We start from the raw sequence: 22655 nt of genomic DNA on the forward strand, positions 1-22655 counted from the left end.
GCTTGGAATGTCTATATTATTCAATATAAAAAGCAAAATTAAATTTACGCTTGAAAAACTACTCTGACGTTTAGAATATAACCGTCGCGTCGATTTTAGCACAAAAGATATTTCTCCCTCTGTCCGAAAATAAGAGTTACATTTGAAAAATTTCGCTTTTTATTAGAAGTAGAAAAATATGTTGAGAAAGTTGACTTACTCTTAAATTACGGAATGTTCTAGAATACCAAAGAACATTCCGGAAACTTCTCGGGATTATCAGACTACAAAATTAATTCCTTCACTATAAATCAGTTTACTTACAAATTACGCATATGTTTAAATGTGGGGATTGAATATATGATTTGGTAGCGTGATACATATAACCTTTGACCTAGTTCTTTGTGTGTGACTGATTTTATTATTTGTTTAAATTTTACAATTGTCATTTTTGTTGTCACAAATAATCAATAAATTGAAGTAATGATATAATCGAATGTAGGGATGGTTTTTGAAACATCGAGTATGTCTATCAGTTATGTTGTGCATGTTTATTACATAGCAAAGGCATCATGATGTAGAGGGCATTTCATAGCCAGTTTACGTTTGAAGCAGCAGACCGCTTGGGGCAAAGATGGCAACTATAAAAGCTTATCGGGATGTATGATATGGTCCCATATATATTTCCTCGATATTTTGCTCTTTTAGTCGATATCGTTTGGAATATCTATTTTATTCAATATAAAAAGCAATATTAAATTTACTATTGTGACATTTAGAGTATAACCGTCATGTCGATTTTAAAACTGTCCGAAAATGATAGTTATATTTAGTAAATTTCCCTTTTTTATTTAGAAAAATTTAGTCTTTTTAGGTCATCATCATAAGGTCATCAGTCCTAAGACTGGTTGGACACGTACCTCCACTCTTTCCTATCCTGAGCTAAACTTCGCATTTCCCTAAAACTAGAACAACCCACATCCTTAACTATTTAAGAACAGTAATCTAATCTAGGTCTACCTCTACCCATTCTAACTCCTGCTTCTGCTTCTAATATGTCTCTGACTAGATCTTCATGCCTGAGAAGGTGTCCTACCAACCTATCTTGCCCATTTTTTATTGACTTCCATAGAGTCCTATGTACTCCTATTCTTTCTAATACCTCTTAATTTCCAACTTTTTCTACCCACGTTATCCATTCGCCTATAACACCACGTTTCGAAGGCTTTTAACCTTTTCTTTCCCGCCGCGCTCCAAACATACACCTTTTTAGGTACACTTGTATAATTTATTGTATGTTTTGGAATTGGGCTTATTTGCAATTGCAACAAAGGAATCTAAATAGTCAATATTTCGAAAATGTTCACAAGAATCAATGACAACATTTCACCAAAATGATTAATTTTGATGTCCTTCAATCCCTAGCATTGACTGTTAATCTTGAATAACATATTTTCTACTAACATTTCGTAGGAAGCATACGATTTAGACAATAGAAAAGAAAGATTTAGAAGCATTAACATGTGGTGTTACATATGACAGGATGATGTACACATAGTACATATGATGATGATTAGACATACGTAGATGTATATCAATTTTTTGTGTGAAAACTAGCGGTGAAAGCTTATGCAATGCTATGCAAGGTACTTATCTGAACAATGGGAAAGTTGCAGAAGGTAAGGTTGGGAAATAATATAAAGAGGCATTTGCTGGTGAAAATATTTACCTAGCTTTTGGAGTTATTTGAGTAACTTTCGGGTTCTACCGTTTTATTGGTTTTAAAGGCTTATTTTTGCCTCGGCGCCGGTAATTGACGGGTTACGACGGTGAATCATTCGGTGATGTTGATGTTGATCGTCAGCAAGAACTCCGGGTAGACACGAATAAATTTACTCTTTATTATAAATCACACAACGAATGTTTTACATGGATGAACACTAATGGGCGGCCTTCGATGAATTCACGTTTTTAATAGCAATTATCACATCGGTTTGCTTGGATTAAACATGTGTTTATTTTGTACTAAAACTTATTCAGAAAAAAACAAAATTTATGCGGAGAAGGGAGGGTTGAAGGATATAAACGTTTTTTATAAAAATTAAAACAGTTTAATACTTCATAAACATGTAAATATGATATGAAATAATTTGAAAATACTTCAATTTTAGTTTCTGCAAACAATGTACAGCGTGATTCAGAAATTTTGATCAAATAAATATTTTAGTTACATCAAAAGGCAGTTTTATTAAAATAAAGGTAGAAAAAAGTTTACGTATAGACTTATCATAATGCACAAGTGAAAGCTTATTAACGGATAATTGTATTACCTGGATACAGCGAATTTTTTACTTATTAAATACGTATATTTCATTTACTTTCTCTAGCGATTTGCCCCTTCCAATGTCTTGGATGCGCGCTGGCAAAATCGTAGGTAGAGAGAAAAAAGCTCATTACACTCTCGACTCTTGTTCATTAAACATATTTTTTCATACAATACCTGCCAAAAGTTTTGTTCAATCATGAATAGTAGCGCTAGTCGAAAACAAGCGTTAAAGCCTTTAATATGTCTTCAAATATGAATAAACATCTCGTTGATATTTTCAGTAGTAATTGGTACTAATAACAGCACATTTGAGCAATGCAATTGTAGTGGATAAAATGGTCAATTTTTCCGTGCAGTACTGTACGGGTTATACGCTCCTCAACGGTTAAGAGTTTGGCCGAGAGTTGTCTCCTTTCTTTTCTGACCTGGTGCTGTTCTTTTCTTCTTTGCGCCGGTCAAACCGAAGGTCACATCGCTAGAGAAACTAAACGAAGTATACTAGGGACATTTAAATACCAAATAAATCTAATCTGCCAAATCGCTGAAATAATCTCGCTTCTGTAGATTTGTATTAATTAAAAAAGGAAGCTTTTTTTTGCATTAAAGAAATGGATCCCATCATTCTAAATACATACAACACCGATCAATAAAACCACCTTGTGATTGTTAAAGAACATATGCGCTTTTCGCCCTGTTTAATTTCTAATATTGACTCCAGTCACGAAGGAAGACCGTGCCTTTTTTATGTTTTTTCCGAGTAGCTAAAGGCTTAACGAGCCTTCACATACTTTACATTCAAATGAACGAAGGTAAGGATTGCAATTTTTGCATGCAGTACCTAATATGAAAATGCAGTGAATATACTAGATAAGGGTTTTCCAGGACATTTAGTGAAAGACAATGTGAAACTAGAAAGAAGTTAACTTGTATGTAATATCCAGGTATTAATCAGTCACTTTAATACTTGATTGGAAAATAAAAGAACAGAAAGACTGTGGTCACCGATTGTGATCATATTTAACTTCTTTATAAGCTGCAGATTTAAGATCATCGGGTCAATGAGAGCTAATTATAAAGTTCCTATCTAATATTAGATTAGACGCTGTTGGAAAGCTTTTACACGAAGCTGTACGAATATTCTATATCAAAAAAAGATGATTGGAAATATCTTGAAGTATTTATTTCAGTATATTCACGACAATTTGATAGCTGTTATTATATTTTATTTTTAAAAACTCTAGTCTCTTTCATAAGCAAGTATTTTATCTAAATAAGTAAATTTTTAAAGATTTTTTAAAGTGTGATACGTACTTCCAATGCATTGCGCTAAAGGGGTGAAACTAAAACAACTTTTTGTAAATTTCGTTAAATAGCATACCATTCAAAATGAGTAATTTTTTAAGTTATCATGTTTTTAAATTTATTTAGAAAAGACACCATTCTTAACAAAAACAATAGTCTACTATTTATTAGGCGTTTGTTTTTTGGGTGGTAAGATTTTGGTAGGAAAATCATTGTTGCCCTATTTTACTATTTGGTTATAAGTCAAAGTCACAAGGGGGTTGAAAGTTGGGCGAAATGTTGGTTGTTATTTTTAAACAAATAAATAACTTTCAACTCCCTTGTGGCTTTGATTTCAAACCGAATCAATAACATGAAGCTAAAAAATTGATGATGCAAGCAAGTTTTATGTAAATTAAAGGAAACAAAAGAAAAGTTTTAAAAAATGTATACTAACAGTTCACAACAATTATTTCTACAAAACATTGGCTTCTTAAGGTGAAGATATTCTTCATTAATGTACATTTTTTTAAACTTTACTTTCGTTTCTTTTAATTGATTATGGAGTTTCAACAAGTCAAACCTTCTACCATTAATTAAATTTTATATAATCTTTTATTTGTGCACTGATTGTTTTACAATTAGAAAAAAGGCTTGAGGAATATAAACTATAACTTCTTTCCGGACAGCATACTGCAAATTAATTTTAGTTTAATCTTTTCATAGGAGTTTATCGAATTACGAATCACCCTACATATTGTAATTAACTACATTTGTACTATAGATCGATTCTTTTCCAATCTCTCGCGAATAATAATTATATTGTTCAATATGCCGAGTGAATTTTAATAGATACCTACATTTGAACATTGTACATCTACTCGTTTAATGTGCCTATAAACACGCTATAATCACATTATACGAGGGTGGATTGATAAGTTTCCGGCCTAACCAAGAGATGACGCCACTAGGCCTACCTTGAGGTGACATTCTATAGTACCATCCTTGGATAGCTTGTAGCTATAGTTTCAGCCCGATCTCCTTGCTAGTGTAGGTTTGACAGCACGCTGAACAAGACGCCTCTGTGGTTTTCGTAAAAATGGAAAAGCAGGAAAATCGTGCTGTCATCAAATACTTTTATTTGAAGGGGTTAACGCCGAAGGAAATTAAAAAAGAGATGGACTCAACACTGGGGACATCCTCCCCGTCATATTCAACCGTTAAGCAGTGGGTTTCCGAGTTTAAAAAGGGTCGTGTGAGCACCTCTGATGGGCCTCGCTCAGGACGCCCCGTTGAGGTCACAACTCCAGATATGATCGAAAAAATTCATCAAATAGTGCTGGGAGACCGCAGATTGAAAGTGCGTGAGATAGCTGAGACCTGTAAGATGTCATATGAACGTGTGCAACATATTTTGCACCAACATTTGCATATGGAAAAGCTCTGTGCAAGATGGGTGCCGCGTTTGCTAACAGTCGACCAAAAATTGATTCGAAAAAACATTTCTACCGCAAATTTGTCATTGTATAAGCGTAATCCAAGCGAATTTTTGCGTCGATTCGTAACCGTTGACGAAACGTGGGTCCACCACTACACTCCTGAAACCAAAGAACAGTCTAAACAGTGGATTGGACCAGGGGAACCAACTCCAAAGAAGGCAAAAACAATTTTTTCGGCGAACAAGGTTATGGCTACTGTTTTTTGGGATGCAAGAGGTATTATATACATTGATTACCTTGCAAAGGGTAATACTATCACTGGTCAATACTACGCAGACTTATTGCAACGTTTGAGCCACGAGGTGAAAATTAAACGACCTCATCTGGCGAAGAAAAAAATCTTGTTTCATCACGATAACGCACCAGCGCACACGTCAATCGTTGCGACGGCTAAAATCAACGATCTAAAGTTTGAATTGATGCCGCACCCTCCTTACTCTCCAGACCTAGCCCCGAGTGACTATTTTCTGTTCCCTAATCTCAAAAAATGGCTTGGCGGTAAGAGATTTGCGGACAATGAAGAAGTAATCGAAGCTGTAAATGGTTATTTTGAGGAGCTTGACGAATCAGTCTATAGAGATGGCATTAATAGACTGGAACACCGCTATGAGAAATGTATCAGCCTTGGAGGAGATTATGTTGAGAAATAAAAAAAAAAAATTTTTAAAAACCTTGTTTTTCTTGGTCAGGCCGGAAACTTATCAATCCACCCTCGTAAATGTCATATTAAAATTGAAGGATTGAACATATTCTGTGCCTATCCCGCTCTCACTTTGTTGCAAATGTCAGGCAGAAATTTGTATGCAGGAGAAAGCGTCCCTTCACTGTAAGTTTCTTCGTTTACAAAATTCACATCGCATCCGAAAACTAATTAAAGTAATTACTGAGTAGCTCTTCCTTTTTACAACTTTTCAGTATACATTGTTTAAAAGTTTTTTGAAGTGAAATTTCTTTACGCACGGTAGGCAGGGTAAGTTCGTTTCATGCGAGTTGCTATGTAACGAAATCATGCAACGCATTTCCCCCGCTGGCTGTCCCTATGACTGCTTAGATCTTTAAAATTACGCAACGGATTTTGATGCGGTTTTTTTTAATAGATAGAGTTATTCAAGAGGAAGGTTTATATGTATAATACATGCATAATTTAGTAGAGAAACACTGATAATTTTAGAGATTTGTAATGTGATGTCGTAAATAAACACATTTTTGCGCTTACATTGCAAACGCTGCTTGAACCCTACGAGATAGATCAAAATAATATACTACAGTATTGTACACCTTAAAAAGGTCTACAAAAAATCCGCGATGGTATATGCCTATCTCTTAGGGATAACCCACAATAACCATTTTTTATCTACTTTTTACGAGAAATAATGGCTTCTTTACGAAGCAATTTTAAGCAATACAGCATTAATTCTTATCCAATTAAGTTGTATAATTACACGTTGTATTTTTTTTTTTTAAATAAACGTCGCTTTCTCTTAATTCGTTCATCTCTATTATCGTTCACACATCCTTAGTATATTTGACGTACATCAGTAGAACGAATAAACAAACAAAATGAAATATATAGGAATTTGCTGGAGGATATTATATGATACATCGAAATGAGACGGAAGAACTCCAAAGGAATACGAAAACATTTTCCTCCAAACCCGTCGTTAAACACGCCTTTATGCGAGACTCGTATTTCTTGTCAATATCCTCACAGTTATCAATTTCAATTTTACGAATCGAATGTAGATTTGAAAAGAGGCAGTTTTTTATCATTTCGACTTTACGTTAGAGTGATATTAATATTCACAACATTACTAAATTTCGAATGTCATGGTCAAATTGGGTAATGCTGCAAAATTAATTTAATGAGGCATTCCTTCTGTTCCAGAACTTTACTGTCGAGGAGTATTTGATGGATGGGCCTGTTGGCCTGACACCCCTGCAGGTCTAGCTGCCAGTCAGCCTTGTCCAGAATTCATTGTTGGATTTGATCCCGAACGTAAGTGGATACAGAAAATACATACCTAATGTTATAACACTGAAAAAGGATTAATCGTTTAATACTCCTGTTTCAAATATGGGATATTAGACAGAAGGATCACATTCATGATCAGTCTCTTTGAAAGAATATTGAAGTCACTGGCAAGTTTTCAAAATTCGACTGAATTCATATTAAATTTTAAAAATGAAGAAAAGTGACTTGTAATTTCCGTTTTGTTTAGTTTTTCTTAGTTCTTCTGGTTTTCTAAATTAATTTCCAGAATAAATTAAAAATATCTATGCACCGTATCGTATCACTTTCCTTGGCACCTAGCAAGAAAAATAACGAAAGCGGCATTATAACGTACTTAGATTGATTTTCTTCCTAACAAACGGAAATAAATTTTCATCTCGTGAAATGATATCAATTTTCGCAAGATTTTCAAGAAGCTCTACTGACACTTGTCTTTTATATGAGTTGTTTCATTTCATCGAAATTAATTTTCAGGACTTTGTCACTAAATCGATTGAAATTATTCTAACAAAACTGTAATCATGTTCAGTTTTAATCTAATTCATATACCTTTAATTCAATATCGAATGCGGGTGATTACTGATTGGTAGTTAGCGATATTTTAAACAAAAAAATAAATAAATGTAAATTTTAAATCTTATTAGTCACTGATCAAAACATTTTTATTTCTATATGAAACACTTTGACATTTAATAGGGGTTAATATCAAATATTAATGTGAAAATTCATTTTTAATTTTCTCCCACTACAAACTACGTCAAGTTAATGAGGTCCCGGGGTCGATTCTCGGCAAGGGTGTGACAACAGTAACAATTTTTCCCTCATTAACTTGAGGTAGTTTGCAGTGGGAGAAAATTAAAAATTAATTTTCACATTAATATTTATTTCTATATTATTCCGTACATTCTTGAAATAGTTTATACTTTACTCTGTATACTGCATTTAATATGTTCATTAATACGTTCTTCGAATGATCTACCAATTTGACAGATATAATATATTTGTGAATACTACAAAGTTTCTGTTAAGAATTATTTGCGCCTCCTTTATCAGGTGTACGTTTTTAAATGAAATTTTCTTGAAATACACCGATAGTTTTAAAGGAAGGATGCTACGAAATTGCTTTATGTACGATGTAATTTATTCCGCAGTTGTATCGCAGAAGCCGTTGCAATTTTAGGATTCCACTTTGCATTGTGTACTTATCACAAGCTGAACACACACGTATCTAAAGAACAACGGAAGGACAAAGACGGAATGTAAAATGAATTCGCTATAGACGCGTGGTTGTTCATGCGCTAATTGCGTTTTAATTAACACACAAAGCAAACGTTGCGGGGTGGGGTATTATACAGGAACGAAGGATATGAAATGACAAAAAATAAAAGACAGACATCTGTCTGCTCTCTTTGAATAACTATTTCATTTGCATTGACACAGCTTTTATGAATCAAGTAGACATTATTTTCATCATAGCAAATAATTTTTCTGTGAAAATGACAACAAAAATACAAAGGAAAGCGTAGAATTTTGTAATGTTAGTTAAATACTCAACGGTTTTTCTAGAATGGCTAGAACTCATTAATAGTTACTGCAATCTGCAGTATTTCATATGTGTGATATGGCAATTGAATCTGTCAACTAATAACTTAGTTACACATTTATCCTATATCACTGCAGTATATAATATTGTGCTAGGTATCTACATTCCAGGCGTAAATAGGTTTGTAAAGGAAAATACAAGCAATAAAGAGACTTACCCGGTATTTCACATCCAAATAATTCATATATGATTTGTGGTTCCACGACTTAGGATGTGTGATTCTCTGGAGACATTGCGAGCCATTAAAAACACTGAAAGAAGAGAAAAATTGTATTGTTTTAAGAACATCATCTAAATTTTACAACTGCTCAGGGATATTCTACAAATTACCCCAATTTACTTTTATCTGTGCATCTATATAGGTAATATTACACTTACGTTAAAGTGTTTAAATTTATCCATTTCTTTTCCTTGCTGTTTTATTAATCATCATCATTAATAATTGTTAAATGAAGAATAAAATGAACTCTAAAAAAATTTTTAGAACGTACTCTAAATTTTGAAAACTTCAACTTTGGTTAACATCCCTGTCATCAACATAAAAGTTAAATTACATAAAATTGTTTCCTTCTCTATTTACAAGGATTATTGATCACAAGGAGAATACATGAAATGAATACCAGAATACTACAATTTCTTCTCGCGACGTTTCGTCAAGGATTTATTGTTGACTTCTTCAGGCGCCGAATCAATATTCGAAACGGTTGAAACTATTTCGAGAAGATTTTACAGATCTAAAGAAGAGTTTTGCCAGAAGTAATCCAATCTATGTCTTTCTGTCTGTCTGTCTGTCAGTCAGACTGTCTGTTTGTATGGGGTAATCTTTCGAAACGGTTGAATTGATTGAATAATCTAGGCTAATCTTTATCTGTTAATTTCTTTGTATGGATTAATTATCGAAAATTCACTTGTTTCAGGTATTGCATATCGAAAATGTGAAGAAAACGGTGATTGGTTTGTTCATCCTATTTACAACAAAACGTGGTCGAACTACACAACTTGTGTTAACTTAGAAGAACTGTCTGTAAGTATCCTACCATCATTGATAGCAAAAGATCAGTAATTTTTAAAATCATGGCCTCTATCAAACTGTAAATACATATGAATATGTGTTATTGAAACATTATTATGGTTTAAAATAATTCGAAGTGGTCTGTATTCTGTCGAAACTGCCAGACGCGGATCGCGATTTCGATCTTTTTGGATCTCATCAGAGCGTCGAAGGCAGCTCCGACAGAACACAGACCGACTTTTACCTGCTTACTTAACAGTGCGTTTTCGAAAATACTACAAATGGCGCAGTGAACGCCATCTGTAGCACGATGCTACATTTTAGGATTACGTATGCTCCAACAAGGTCCACTTGTGTGGATATCTACTTGCTGAAAACGAATCCCGACGTAGCCAACCTCAACGTCATAGGCACGTTAGCTTAATCGAATAAAATAAATCGAAACTGCCAACCTTAGCTTAAGCTAACGTGCCTATGACGTTGAGGTTGGCTACGCCGGGATTCGTTTTCAGCAAGAAATATCCACACAGATGGCGTTTACTGCGCCATTTGTAGTATTTTCGATTGTTATGGTTTATTTTATTTTTCTAATAGAATTACGTACAAAATATTTCATTAAGAGTTTAAGTAGTACTTTTATCAAAAGAAAAAGCAACAATAATGCAATCTAATTTGGCGAGAATGAATTTTGCTTTTATTGACATCATTCCCGATAGGTACGTGCTGTTGATGGAATCGAAATGAGTGAATTACGGGAGACAGTTTTTTTTTTTTTTTTTAATAAGCCTTCTCCAGTTAAGTTCGTTAAAGTACGGTGGCCGGCGGCAGCTTAATAAAACAGACGTGTTTTTATTTTCAGTTCCGTCAGCAGATAAACATTGTTTACTCCGTCGGCTACAGCATTTCCCTCGTGGCATTGGTCATTTCCTTGGCAATCCTGACGTATTTCAAGTGAGTATACACAATGCGGTGGTCTTATCAACCCTCCGACCCTAGAACCCCACATTAAATGCGCACACGCTGTCTCCTAATGCAAATACAACGTGCTTGACAATATTTTATATAAACTGTGAGGAAAAAATTTGAAATGTTCTTTCGATTTTAAAGGACGCTTTTACGAATTTAGAATACTTGAACACATTCATTGGAGTACTAAAGAAGAAACCTAGATACCATCTTTCATATACAAAGCTTAAGGATTACTTTCAGGACGGAAGGAGCAGTAGAGATATAAAACAGAGGATATGTTGGGTCTTCAATAAAAAGAAGTCGCTTCTGTGCTCGCGAACGATTAATTTAAAAATCTAAAAAGATTGTTAAATGTTAGAAATGAAGAGGTATTAGATAGAATAGGAACTCTTTCAATAAGAAATAGGACAGATAGATTGGTAGGACACCTTCTCAGGCATGAATGGCTAGTTAGAGACGTATTAGAAGCAGAAACAAGAGTAAAGAGGACTAGAGGTATATCTAGATTAGATTACTGTTCACAAATGGTTAAGGATGTGGGATGTTCTTAAATCCTTTGTCGGAAAAAAAAGAAATGACCTTCCGAACAACCCTATATATACCGAGCGGCATGGCCTAGAGGTCTAGACCATTGCTTAACATTCGGGAGGACGCCGGTTCGATTCCGGGTCCGTCTGCCTTGGTCCAAGTTCTTCTGTGGTTTCCTTGGATCACTTAGGCAAATGCTGGGGCAGTAATATTCCACAGATAATCATTCATTCTCTTCTGTCTTCATTTCGTCCGTCTCATCTTTCTCACCCGAACCACCACCCACCCATTCCCACGATTCCTGAAAGCAGGCTGAAGAGGGCCTTCCGCCCTACCTTCCGGCATAGTCCGGAGGGACTGCCCGCCCACCAGCATTACTAGCTGGTGGGAATGAAACACCCAAAAGTTTTTTTTTTCTAGTTTTAGAGAAACCAATGCTAGGACTGACCTTAAAATGATGAACGATTACTCTAAAAAATATGCTTACGAAAGGCGCATTAGGTTTTATGTGGAGTGAAGATAAATAAAAATAAATCAGAAATACTGCATGGTACAAATGAAACGAAGGCAGGGTTAAAGTTAAAGGTTAAAATTAATTATTGAATATAATAACATAAAACTATTTATCTACTACATGGGGAATATTTTACGGAAAATGTTTATTTTAACCATACTAATAATATTCGCAAACCATACAATTACGTTACAAAGTAACCAATTCTTTACAGTTTTTCGCAGTTTCCAGAAATTCAACGGTTCATTTTGGAGGCAATTTAAATTCTCTAATAAAAGTTTTATAGCTAAAGTGTCAAAAAAGCGTTTCTCATCATTAACCAATTTATATATAAAGCATTGTTCTGTATGAATCGTCCTCTTACCTGCATATATTATGTAGGTAAGTTTTATTAGGTGTAGGTACATACATCATAAATTCGAGTTATATAATCAATTTTATTCTTTTACTACCTTTAAGGCTACATTGTTAAAGCTGAAAGAAAAGCGAATTCAAAGGAAATCTGTCATTATTGTTGCATAATAAAGGCTCGAGAGTCCCATTACGGAGTAAGAAAGTAGCGGACTTTCAGTGAGGCGCAAATTACGAAAAAATAAAACTCAATATTTCAAATAATTTGCTGTGTTGTACTGCAATAATAAAAACAACAAATAAAGCTTGCAACAACCTTTGTTAACATTATTATTACTCCACGCATGTGACACAAACAACTAAAACCGGGATAAGCTTCTATTCAATTCTGTTTGAAACGTTTAAGTTAAACATATACATAAACAATTTTCCGATAACAAGCGCCGTTGCCAGTCCCCTTAAGGCATACTTTTTTGAATAAATCCCATGTGAACGGTTTTTTTGTAGAATTAACCATATGTATTATGGATTATAACTTCTAATTAGTGAAATGTATAGCATGACCTTTCTAATACCAAAATATAAAAATCCTTATCTATTCCAAATAACGAAAAACGTAACTTACAAAAACATTTGCTTTCTCTAAATTAATCGGTTAGGTAGATATATTTAATCAAATTAATTTGTCACAAACAATGTTCTAGAAATATGCAAATTTGTTTCCTTGACCTAATTGTTACTGCTTATCCTTTATTTTGTGTAAATTTTTCAGATTACAAACATAAAGGAGACGCGTTATAAGCGAATAACAGAAATACCGTGAATAGAAAAGGTTAGAAGGGAGACTGTATTGGGAAGAGTGGGTAAACAGAGGACGCTGTAAAAGTCAATATCAAAAAGAGTAGGTAGAACGTCTTTATGACACCTTCTGAGGAATGAAGAGCTAATTAGAGACGCTTTAATAGCTAAAACAGAACAAGATTTACGTAAGATAAACACATTAGTGTTCGTAAATAGTAAAAGGGACAAGGGATGTGGGATGTTTTAGTCTTCAAGAAACGAGAAGTTGGATTCACCATCTTGGTACGCACAATTTTTAGAAGTTTTTGGTGATATTTCTTTGAATTCTAATAAAACTTTTATTCCTTGAATGACAGTCATCGTGTAAATAGTTTCATAAATAAAATGATTGTGGCGTACCTACCCTATTTATATTTTCGTAAAAAGGTTAACACTTTTACACTCTTTCTAGTTAATACAATAGGTAGTGTTTCCAAGTAAAATGTTTTCGTTTTAATTAAACAAACGGTATTTTTAATGGCAGCGATGACCTGATCGCATTGGAAAGGCCAATCGTTGTATTGTTTGCTTCTTTTTTTAGCAATTTTCGTGGCAACAGCAGTTCGAAATAGTTATTGTTAACTTCTAGAATGTGGTATTTTACTGCGAATCAAAATAAGCGCTCAAGTGGCCGTTAATACTAACAGCTATGAGCCTTAGGGTTCGTACGTTATTATGGCTGTTATGAGATAAGTTTTTTTTATATTCTTCGTATTAATGCCAGAAAAGTTTTATTGTAACAGATGTTTCTCCGCGTATATATTTAGATACATCAATAAACAAGGTATTGAGATTTCACGTACAAGAAAAGGCAGAATACAATGAATTATTAACGTTTTATTGCAAACGTACCTATACTAACAACTGCTTTATTCGTTGCAATCTCTAAAACGAATATAAGCTGCACTTTCAAACTCTTTCGAATTGAATTAGAAATCATTGAGGAAGTGTTGTCTATTTCATCTATTCTGCTATTTACAGTGGTTAAACAGAGACAAAGAAAGGTAAATAAATAATTTTTAAATAAAAATAACCCTAGAAAAAAATTTTCAGTCTCTCTCCAGTCCCTCAGAGTCTTTCAGCGTCTCTGAGATTAGCGTCTCTCACAGTCTCTCAGTTTTGCCTAGGTGTTTTTATGGATCTTATATAAAATTGTTTCCTTCTCTATTTACAAGGATTATTGATCACAAGGAGCATACTTGAAATGAATACCAGAATATTACGATTCCTACTCGCGACGTTTCGTCAAGGATTTATTGTTGACTTCTTTAGGCGCCGAATTAATATTCGAAACGGTTGAAACTATTTCGAAAAGATTTTACAGATCTAAAGAAGAGTTTTGCCAGAAGTAATCCAATCTATGTTTTTCTGTCTGTCTGTCTGTCTGTCAAGACTGTCTGTCAGACTGTCATTAGGTTTTATGTGGAGTGAAGATAAATAAAAATAAATCAGAAATACTGCATGGTACAAATGAAACGAAGGCAGGGTTAAAGTTAAAGGTTAAAATTAATTATTGAATATAATAACATAAAACTATTTATCTACTACATGGGGAATATTTTACGGAAAATGTTTATTTTAACCATACTAATAATATTCGCAAACCATACAATTACGTTACAAAGTAACCAATTCTTTACAGTTTTTCGCAGTTTCCAGAAATTCAACGGTTCATTTTGGAGGCAATTTAAATTCTCTAATAAAAGTTTTATAGCTAAAGTGTCAAAAAAGCGTTTCTCATCATTAACCAATTTATATATAAAGCATTNAATGAATAAATCTGAAAAATTGAGAGACTCGAGTCTCTCGTAGAAAGACTGGGATCTCTGAAATATGTTGAACTTAGAAAATATTAATCATGTCTATCGAGACACCACTTATTGAGAGATTCGAGTCTCTCGTTCAGAGACAGGATACGGGATATGAAATGAGAATCTCTCTATGAGCGACTCGAGTCTCTCGTTCAGAGACGCTAAACAGTTTTTTTGACAGTCTCTCTCAGCGGCACCAGAGAGACTCGATGAGAGACGGAGGGTCGAGTCTCGCTTTCAGAGTCTCTGAGAGACTGAAAATTTTTATCTCGGGAAATGAACGCAAAATTTAACTTTACATTCAGATTATGCAGATTTCTGTGAACTCTATAATTTATTCCCATTTTAAAAATAAGTTACGAAAAGTGAACATTATTTTTAGTTCAAATGCACTCGATCGTGAACAAGTCCAATTCGTTAAAGCAGATCATTCTCTTTGTCTCATCGGTGAAATGGGGATTTTTCACCATCAAGAATAATCGAACCATCGAAAATGCAAATGCGACCTCTAGAGGGTAAGCTGCAAAAGCAAGCAAAATTGAAGGATTTTCTTCAATCTTTATCCGGTTGCAATCTACGAGTATATAGGACAGATTTCGTGACACCGAACGACTGGAATCAACGGCTAGGATTGCTTTTTATTACTGCTCTTTTTTTTTCGATTGACTTTTCAACGAGTTTCTGGTATTTTTGATTTCCACGGGGGCATTGTTTCGTTCGTTAATTTTATTGGGAAATGTTTTCCTGACCTTTGAAGAGGAAACCGAAAACTTGGATTTGCAGTTATATGAAAAAGTTTTGAATATATAAATCTTTAAAATTGAAATTAAGTCAGCAAAGGTCAGTTCTAAAACTAACTGGACACACACTACCCCTCTACTATTTCCTTAAGAATTTGACAATGTTAAGTTTGTAGGAACTCAACAATAAGCTTTGCTCTTTTTACCTTCCTACTAATGCTGAATTTGTACATAGAAGAATTTATTAAAAAAAATAAACATTTAATGGTAAAATTTTGCAGTAGTTTTATTTGTTACAGGGCTTTAGTTAGCTTTAACCTGTTTTCCCAGCAATTACTCGCATGAGATAACTGCCCATTTAGCGTTAATAGTTAGTTTGGAATGCCTGCACTGGTGTAGGAATAATGGCATTTAAATCCTGCTTATATTGATATGGCTGTTTCTGTCGTCAATTTCCGCATTTTCCACACCTGCACTTAACAGCGTAACCGTGAATTATTTTGAGCTTATGTGATTTTTACCTTCCATTAAGTACATTATCAAAATTACTATTATACAAATCCGCGTCGAAAGCTTTTTACATTAAGATATCATGTTTTGTTTTGTTCATTATCACAATATATCTAAATTTTATGAAAACCATCGAATTACATAAAAAGTGAAGATTATCATCCACCACCAGTGTATATTCTTATTGATTTTTGAAAATAATACCTATCTTAAGAAATAAACTTCCAATATTTTGCCAATAAATTTTAAAATGAAGGACTACAAAACAGTATTTAGATGGTTTCCGTTTTTCTTCTTTGTAATGCAAAAAATAACACAAATAAATATTGCTAATAAATATTTATCTTTTGTTATACTTAATGATCGACTAATGTACAACAAAATTATAGTGAATGATTACTCATATCATTCCATTTTCCTTTCTAAATTACACATAATAACTTTTCATCTAAACACAAAGTACAAAAGTTTTTGTTTTATCAACTATTTTCGCTGTTCAAAAGTAGCGTTTGGTTCTGTTGAGACTGGTAACTGTTTATATTACAACGGCGACGTGTAGCCGTGAGTTAGCTTAATAAACAGTCATGGATGGAAAATCATAAATCTATTAGATATGTGTTCGATAGTCGCCGATAGACTTTGTTTAGTCTGTAAGAAAACGGTTATTCATATAGAAATAACATGTACGGAAATACTTAAGCAGTCTTTAGTTTTTAGTCTTGGTTCAGCTCTCATTTTGTGAACAGCACATGTACTTATCAATTAAATTATCCTAAGTAAACTACTGTTTCCATTTTTTCATCGCAACTCTGACAGGTTCGTTACCAAGAATTAGTCAGTATATAGGTTCTACAAGACGAAATAAAGGATGGTGGGCTATTATATGGAACAACAACGGTTGAGAATTATTAGCATAGTGAACGCCAATGTGGCAAAACCACAAAATCCGCATAAATGCCATTAGGTTGCTATGATAATAACGATGTTTCGTTTCAATTACCGGGTCAATTTTCGCTAACTACCAATAATGGACCCAAAATCCCTTACCTATCGCATATTACAGTGGCAATGATATAGCGGTATTCGACAGGAAATAGAGTTATTCCACAATTATGAAGCCGCATTGAATGCATTATTCCATAAAAAATACGTACATACCTACATGGTGCCGGCAAGTTTAAACAAGATGACCTTTCGTCAGAAATATTGCCTATTACATATCTGTTCTCTTCCACTTAGATTTACGTAACTTTACTTTAGTTAATTAATTTTATTGAATGTTATAGTTATAGAGTTATACAGGGGCAAAAGATTAGTATGTTTAGATTTGCAGATGATATAACAGTATTAGCATCTAGCAAGGAGGAGTTAGAGATAGCTTTAAATAAAAAGGAAGCGGTATTGAATACAAAACAGTACTACTGTATAAAAATAAACAAAAGTAAAACGAAAATACTGGTATGCAAGAGAAGAAAAAGTAAGGCAAGAGAGAATATAAAGATAGCAAACGAAAAATTAGAAGAAGTGATTGATTTTAGGTATCTAGGATGTCAGATAAGTTAGGACGGAAGGAGTAGTAGGGATATAAAGCAGAGGATAATGCAGGGTCAAATCGCTTTCAATAAAAAGAAGTCAATTCTATACTCGCGAACGGTTAATTTAGAACTTCGGAAAAGGTTGCTAAAAGTGTATGTTTAGAGCACGGCGCTGTACGGGTGCGAAACATGGACAGTAGGCGCGGCGGAAAAGAAAAGGTTAGAAGCGTTCGAAACGTAGTGTTATTACAGACGAATGATGAGGACACCCTGGACAGAGAAGAATAGAAATAAAGAGGTATTAGAAAGAATAGGAGAACAGAGGACTCTATGAAAGTCAATAAGAAATAAGCGAGATAGATTAGTACGACACCTTCTTAAGCATGAAGGTCTAGTCACAGACATATTAGAGGCAGAAACAGGAGTTAAGAGGAATAGAGGTAGATCTAGATTAGATTACTGTTCGCAGATAGTTAAGGATTGGATAAGGGTTGCTGTAGTTTTAGGGAAATGCGAAGATTAGCTCAGGATAGAAAAAAGTGGAGGTACGTGTCCAACCAGTCTTAGGACTGACGACCTTATGATAATGATGACGATGTTATAAATCTACATTTTTTATTCTTTTTAAAATAACGTAAAGACAATTAAGTAAAGGAAACTGCAACACTACCCAGAAACCTATGAAATCCTAGCAAATCATAAATGCAACGAACATATAAACGTTTGAATATTTCATTACCTTTTTATTTGCAGATCTTTACGATGTGCTCGTATCACGGTTCACATGAATTTATTCGCATCCTTTGCAATGAACAATTTATTGTGGCTGATGTGGTATAACATAGTAATTGGAAATCCCGATGTAGTTTCCACAAATAAGGTAAGTGTTTAGCTAGAACTTTTTATATCATTATCAGTTCAGAAAATCGCTCTGAATTAGTTCGAAATTTTGGGCTACAATTGTGTATATTACAATAATCCCCGAGATAAAAATGCTCAGTCTCTCAGAGTCTCTGAAAGCGAGACTCGAGTCTCCGTCTCTCATCAAGTCCCTCTGGTGTCGCTGTCAGAGACTGTCAAGAAAACTGTTTAACGTCTCTGAACGAGAGACTCGAGTCGCTCATAGAGAGATCCTCATTTGTATCCAGTCTCTTAACGAGAGACTCGAATCTCTCAATAAGTGGTGTCTCGATAGACATGGTTAAAATCCCAGTCTTTCTACGAGAGACTCGAGTCTCTCAATTTTTCAGTTTTATTCATTCAGTCTCTCTGTGAGAGACTCGATTCTCTGAATTAACAATTTATCATTCGAGTTTCTCATATAGAGACTGTGAGAGATCCATGAAAACGCCTAGGCAATAACAGGGAGACTGTGAAAGACTGTTAGAGACGCTCTCGGAGACGCCGAAAGACTCTAAAAGACTCTGAAAAACTGGAGAGAGACTGAAAATTTTTGTCTAGGGGCATAATAATAGTAATAATTTACAACATTTGTAATGTTGAATTGAAAGCTTTATCTACTTCTTGGATAAAAGCAGATTAACCTATGGTAGAACGTGCCTATTGTACGTACAAAAATAGAAAACGTTTTACCAAAGAAGAATGAACAAAATGTGTTCTGACTGTCGAGGGAATCATTTATTTCGAATCTATGAAAGACGATGGCTAGATACAACGAAAAAAGAAAAGTAAAAAACATCTGCTATTTTTGACAAAAGCGAAAATTGAATTTTTTTATGAAAAAAGATTATTAATAGAGATTGTACACATTCAACAATAAATGAAGCATGGCTAAGAGGGTAAATATCCACCATCTACGTAGAAATAATAAAGATAACGAATCATACCAATAAAATCAATTTATAGTGAATTTTTATTCGAATTTAATGAAATGTTTACTGTTTACGCTATTCTTTCTTTGTTGTAGTGAAATGTCCTTTTAACTGATACTTTTTCGTTTTCAGTGGTGGTGTCGAATCCTACACATAGTCCTTTACTGTTTCCTCTTATCAAATTATACGTGGATGCTTTGCGAAGGCGTTTATCTCCATACGGTGCTTGTATCAGCTTTCATTTCCGAATCTAGGCTGTTAAAATACATGTACCTTCTGGGTTGGGGTGTGCCTGGTCTCACAATTGTTATTTATGCATTTACGAGGCATTTTGACGGTGAAGCGACGGATACATCGGAGTAAGTTTATCCATACAAATCCATTTCTATTTAGTAAAAATATGTACCCTTGTATAGGTAATTTAAAATCTTATGAACCTTCACAAGTGCGGATTTCTTCTCGTGTATATTGCTCATTATGAAAACATTGACCCGGCTGTTGTACGTAGTTCAGAACGAAATGAACTTCCAGATGAGCAAGACGCGATCGTTATTGCATTAATTTTGAACCTTCGGAAGACACTGACTCGGCTATTACTCTACTGATTTAATCATGTGTCTCCCTGTACAACCAGATAATCTATAAATAGGAATGATCAGTGTTTTTAAGAGGTAGAAATAACGTAGAAACATTAAGCGGACGTAGCTGTGTCACTATGCAACCCAAGGTCATGAGATTCTGAATTACCTTTACCTATAATAATATACGCGGACGTCAGAGACCGCAAATTCAGTAGGTGAATTTATGACTGGATAGAAATAACCAAATTTCATACTTTTCGTGTTTAGAAAGCCTTGTTAAATATATTAAATGTTTTGCGTAAATACAGTTTTCCATATTTTTGTTATGAGGAAATAAAATTTTCCTAGGAAAAAAATACTCAAGATAGTCACCTACTTTAGAAGTAAAATTATCTACTCAAACATTAGATAAATCATTGAAAAGGTTTTTAAATATACAACGGATGACTACGAAAGTTCAAAAAATAACTTTGGTATTATTTTCTACGAAAGTTTTTTTAAGAAAAAGTAAAAACAAATGTCGACTATTTTCCTCGAAAAAAGAAAGTGGAACGTCAATTTTAAGGAGCTTAATGAGTCCAAGATTGATTAAAAAGATAGGGAAACAGTTGCTACCAACAGAAAAGGACAGGGGAAAGAATTACTGGTTGGAGCTAGATTAATAGGCTGGCAACGTGCCAGGATTATTAGAAAATGTAAACTGACAACATCTTTTTATTCATCTAATATACTACCATCGATTAATGCCATTAATAATTCGTACAAATATCATTATTATCCCTCTTTACTTCCACTTAGATAAGATGATGATTTAATATTATACGACATCTATATTCCTAAGAAGTATGCGCCCTTATCTGTTTTCTTTTTGCGGCTGTTTTGAATAACAGCCTTCTTACTCCAAAATGGTCTAATCTGTAAATGATTTATCATAACCATACAACTTATGTGCGACAAAATCCACTGCGCGTTCTCCTTTGCAAAACATTTGCTCACCCTGACAAACGGCTATTGAAGGGGTAGAATCTTTTCTTAAAATATTTATACATGTTAAAGAAAACGTGACATTTTCCATGTTACTTGGAAAACCAAAAATTTTCCACGTGTTTTCATAATTCTTCAGATTTACGACCACTCATTGAATCGGCCCTTTTCAGGGCCACGTGGTGTGTTAAATCCGAAAAAATGAAAAAGGTTCAGAACGCCATTTCTGCTGGACTACAAAAAATCCTCGTCAATCGCCGTGGAGTGAGTATTTTGCAAAAGGGACACAGGTTTCGACGATTAGGAGATTTATAGGATAGAACCGAACCAAATTTTACACATGACATTGTAAAGTGTAAGCCCCGACTCAAAATAAAAATAAAAAGATCTTCGGATTACCTAAAGATACCAATGTTAAATTTAAACAATTCTTGTGGTATTTTGTTTGAGTAGTGTTTATTTAAAATACTTACATTGCTCGTAAAGCTTCACGTAATCGTATTTAAGGCTAAAGTGGAGAAGTTTGTATTTTACTTGAGTACGCAAAAGCTAATGGTGTGTTACCTGTATACTCGTAAAAGCTTTCAACGTAATGTTCTATTTGTTGTCGAAAATACGAAAGCGTGCAAAAAGTGACATATAAGTGAAGTTACCTAATCTAAAGCAGTTTGTGCTTCATTATTAATTTAATTAAGTACTAACAGTTTTCCGTAAAAAATAAGACCGTGTAGTCTGCCATCTACACACATCAAATTTAGTACGAAGGAGGAAAGTTTTATGTTATAAATTTACGATACTCCTTGATATCCTAGTCAGGGCAAAACCACTCCTAAAATTTAGAATGTCAATAGAATGGAACCAATGATACATCAAATTAAAGGTTTTTGGAAGACTTTTATTGTAATACCTGGTAACCTAAAGATTGTCGCCCACTTATCCGTTCCGTTCCATCCCGTCCTGAGTCGTCAAAACACGGATCAGATAAAAACAAATGAATGGATTTTGATGATTCGGTCTCTCTGTGAGAGACTCGAATCTCTGAATTAACAATTTTATCGTTCGAGTCTGATATACAAAGACTGTGAGAGATCCATAAAAACACCTAGGCAATAATTGAGAGACTGTGAAAGACTGTGAGAGACGCTGAAAGACTCCGAAAGACTCTGGGAGACTGGAGAGAGACTGAAAATTTTTGTCTAGGGTAGACTAAGGCAGACGGACCCGCAATCGAACCGGCGTCTTTCCGAATGCTAAGCAATAGTCTAAACCTCTAGGCCATGCCGTTCGGTACCGTCTGTAAATTGTAGCTAACTTTATATACCTGCCACATGTTGTTGAGTAATTGGTTCATTAGCAATCTCAGTGCTACTGTGGTTACCTTCCGTCTAATATAATGTGTTCTCTCAGTACTTTATAGTTTTAATACGGTTTACCGAATAAAGCGGGCATTTTTTATCCGCGTGTAATAATCGAGCGTTTCGCTACTTTTTTTTTTGATATGCATGCTATGAAGTTTTTAATTCGGCCGATGCATCAGTGCATCAGTTGTTATTTCCCAGCAAAGCGGACGATAAAAGCATCTTATGCCTCGCAGGGAGAGCAATCTCCGTTCCGGAAGTTTTACTACAGCTAAGTCCGATTATATTATGTATATAGTGCGCCGAAGAGGTGCCCCTGCCGGTTATTACTATTAGCGACTTTCCGGACCGCTTATTACAGGACTAAAATGTTTCAAGCTAATTTTGTTTT

General features: G+C 34.3%; 1 protein-coding gene across 3 annotated transcripts in view; it reads left to right on the plus strand.

Moving 5' to 3' along the window:
* Nucleotides 1-22655, plus strand: part of LOC108744348 (calcitonin gene-related peptide type 1 receptor-like) — a 70253-nt gene that overhangs the window by 20253 nt on the left and 27345 nt on the right. For 2 of the 3 annotated variants that reach the window (XM_018480056.1, XM_018480054.1), the window contains exons 3-7: nucleotides 6971-7081; nucleotides 9617-9723; nucleotides 10571-10662; nucleotides 18263-18389; nucleotides 19474-19700. In XM_018480056.1, coding sequence (XP_018335558.1) covers nucleotides 6971-7081; nucleotides 9617-9723; nucleotides 10571-10662; nucleotides 18263-18389; nucleotides 19474-19700 — 664 coding nt within the window. The remainder of the gene's footprint in view (nucleotides 1-6970; nucleotides 7082-9616; nucleotides 9724-10570; nucleotides 10663-18262; nucleotides 18390-19473; nucleotides 19701-22655) is intronic. The other variant, XM_018480057.1, reaches the window with a different exon arrangement.

Source organism: Agrilus planipennis, unplaced genomic scaffold, assembly GCF_000699045.2.
Source record: "Agrilus planipennis isolate EAB-ADULT unplaced genomic scaffold, Apla_2.0 scaffold17, whole genome shotgun sequence".
NCBI lineage: Eukaryota > Metazoa > Arthropoda > Insecta > Coleoptera > Buprestidae > Agrilus > Agrilus planipennis.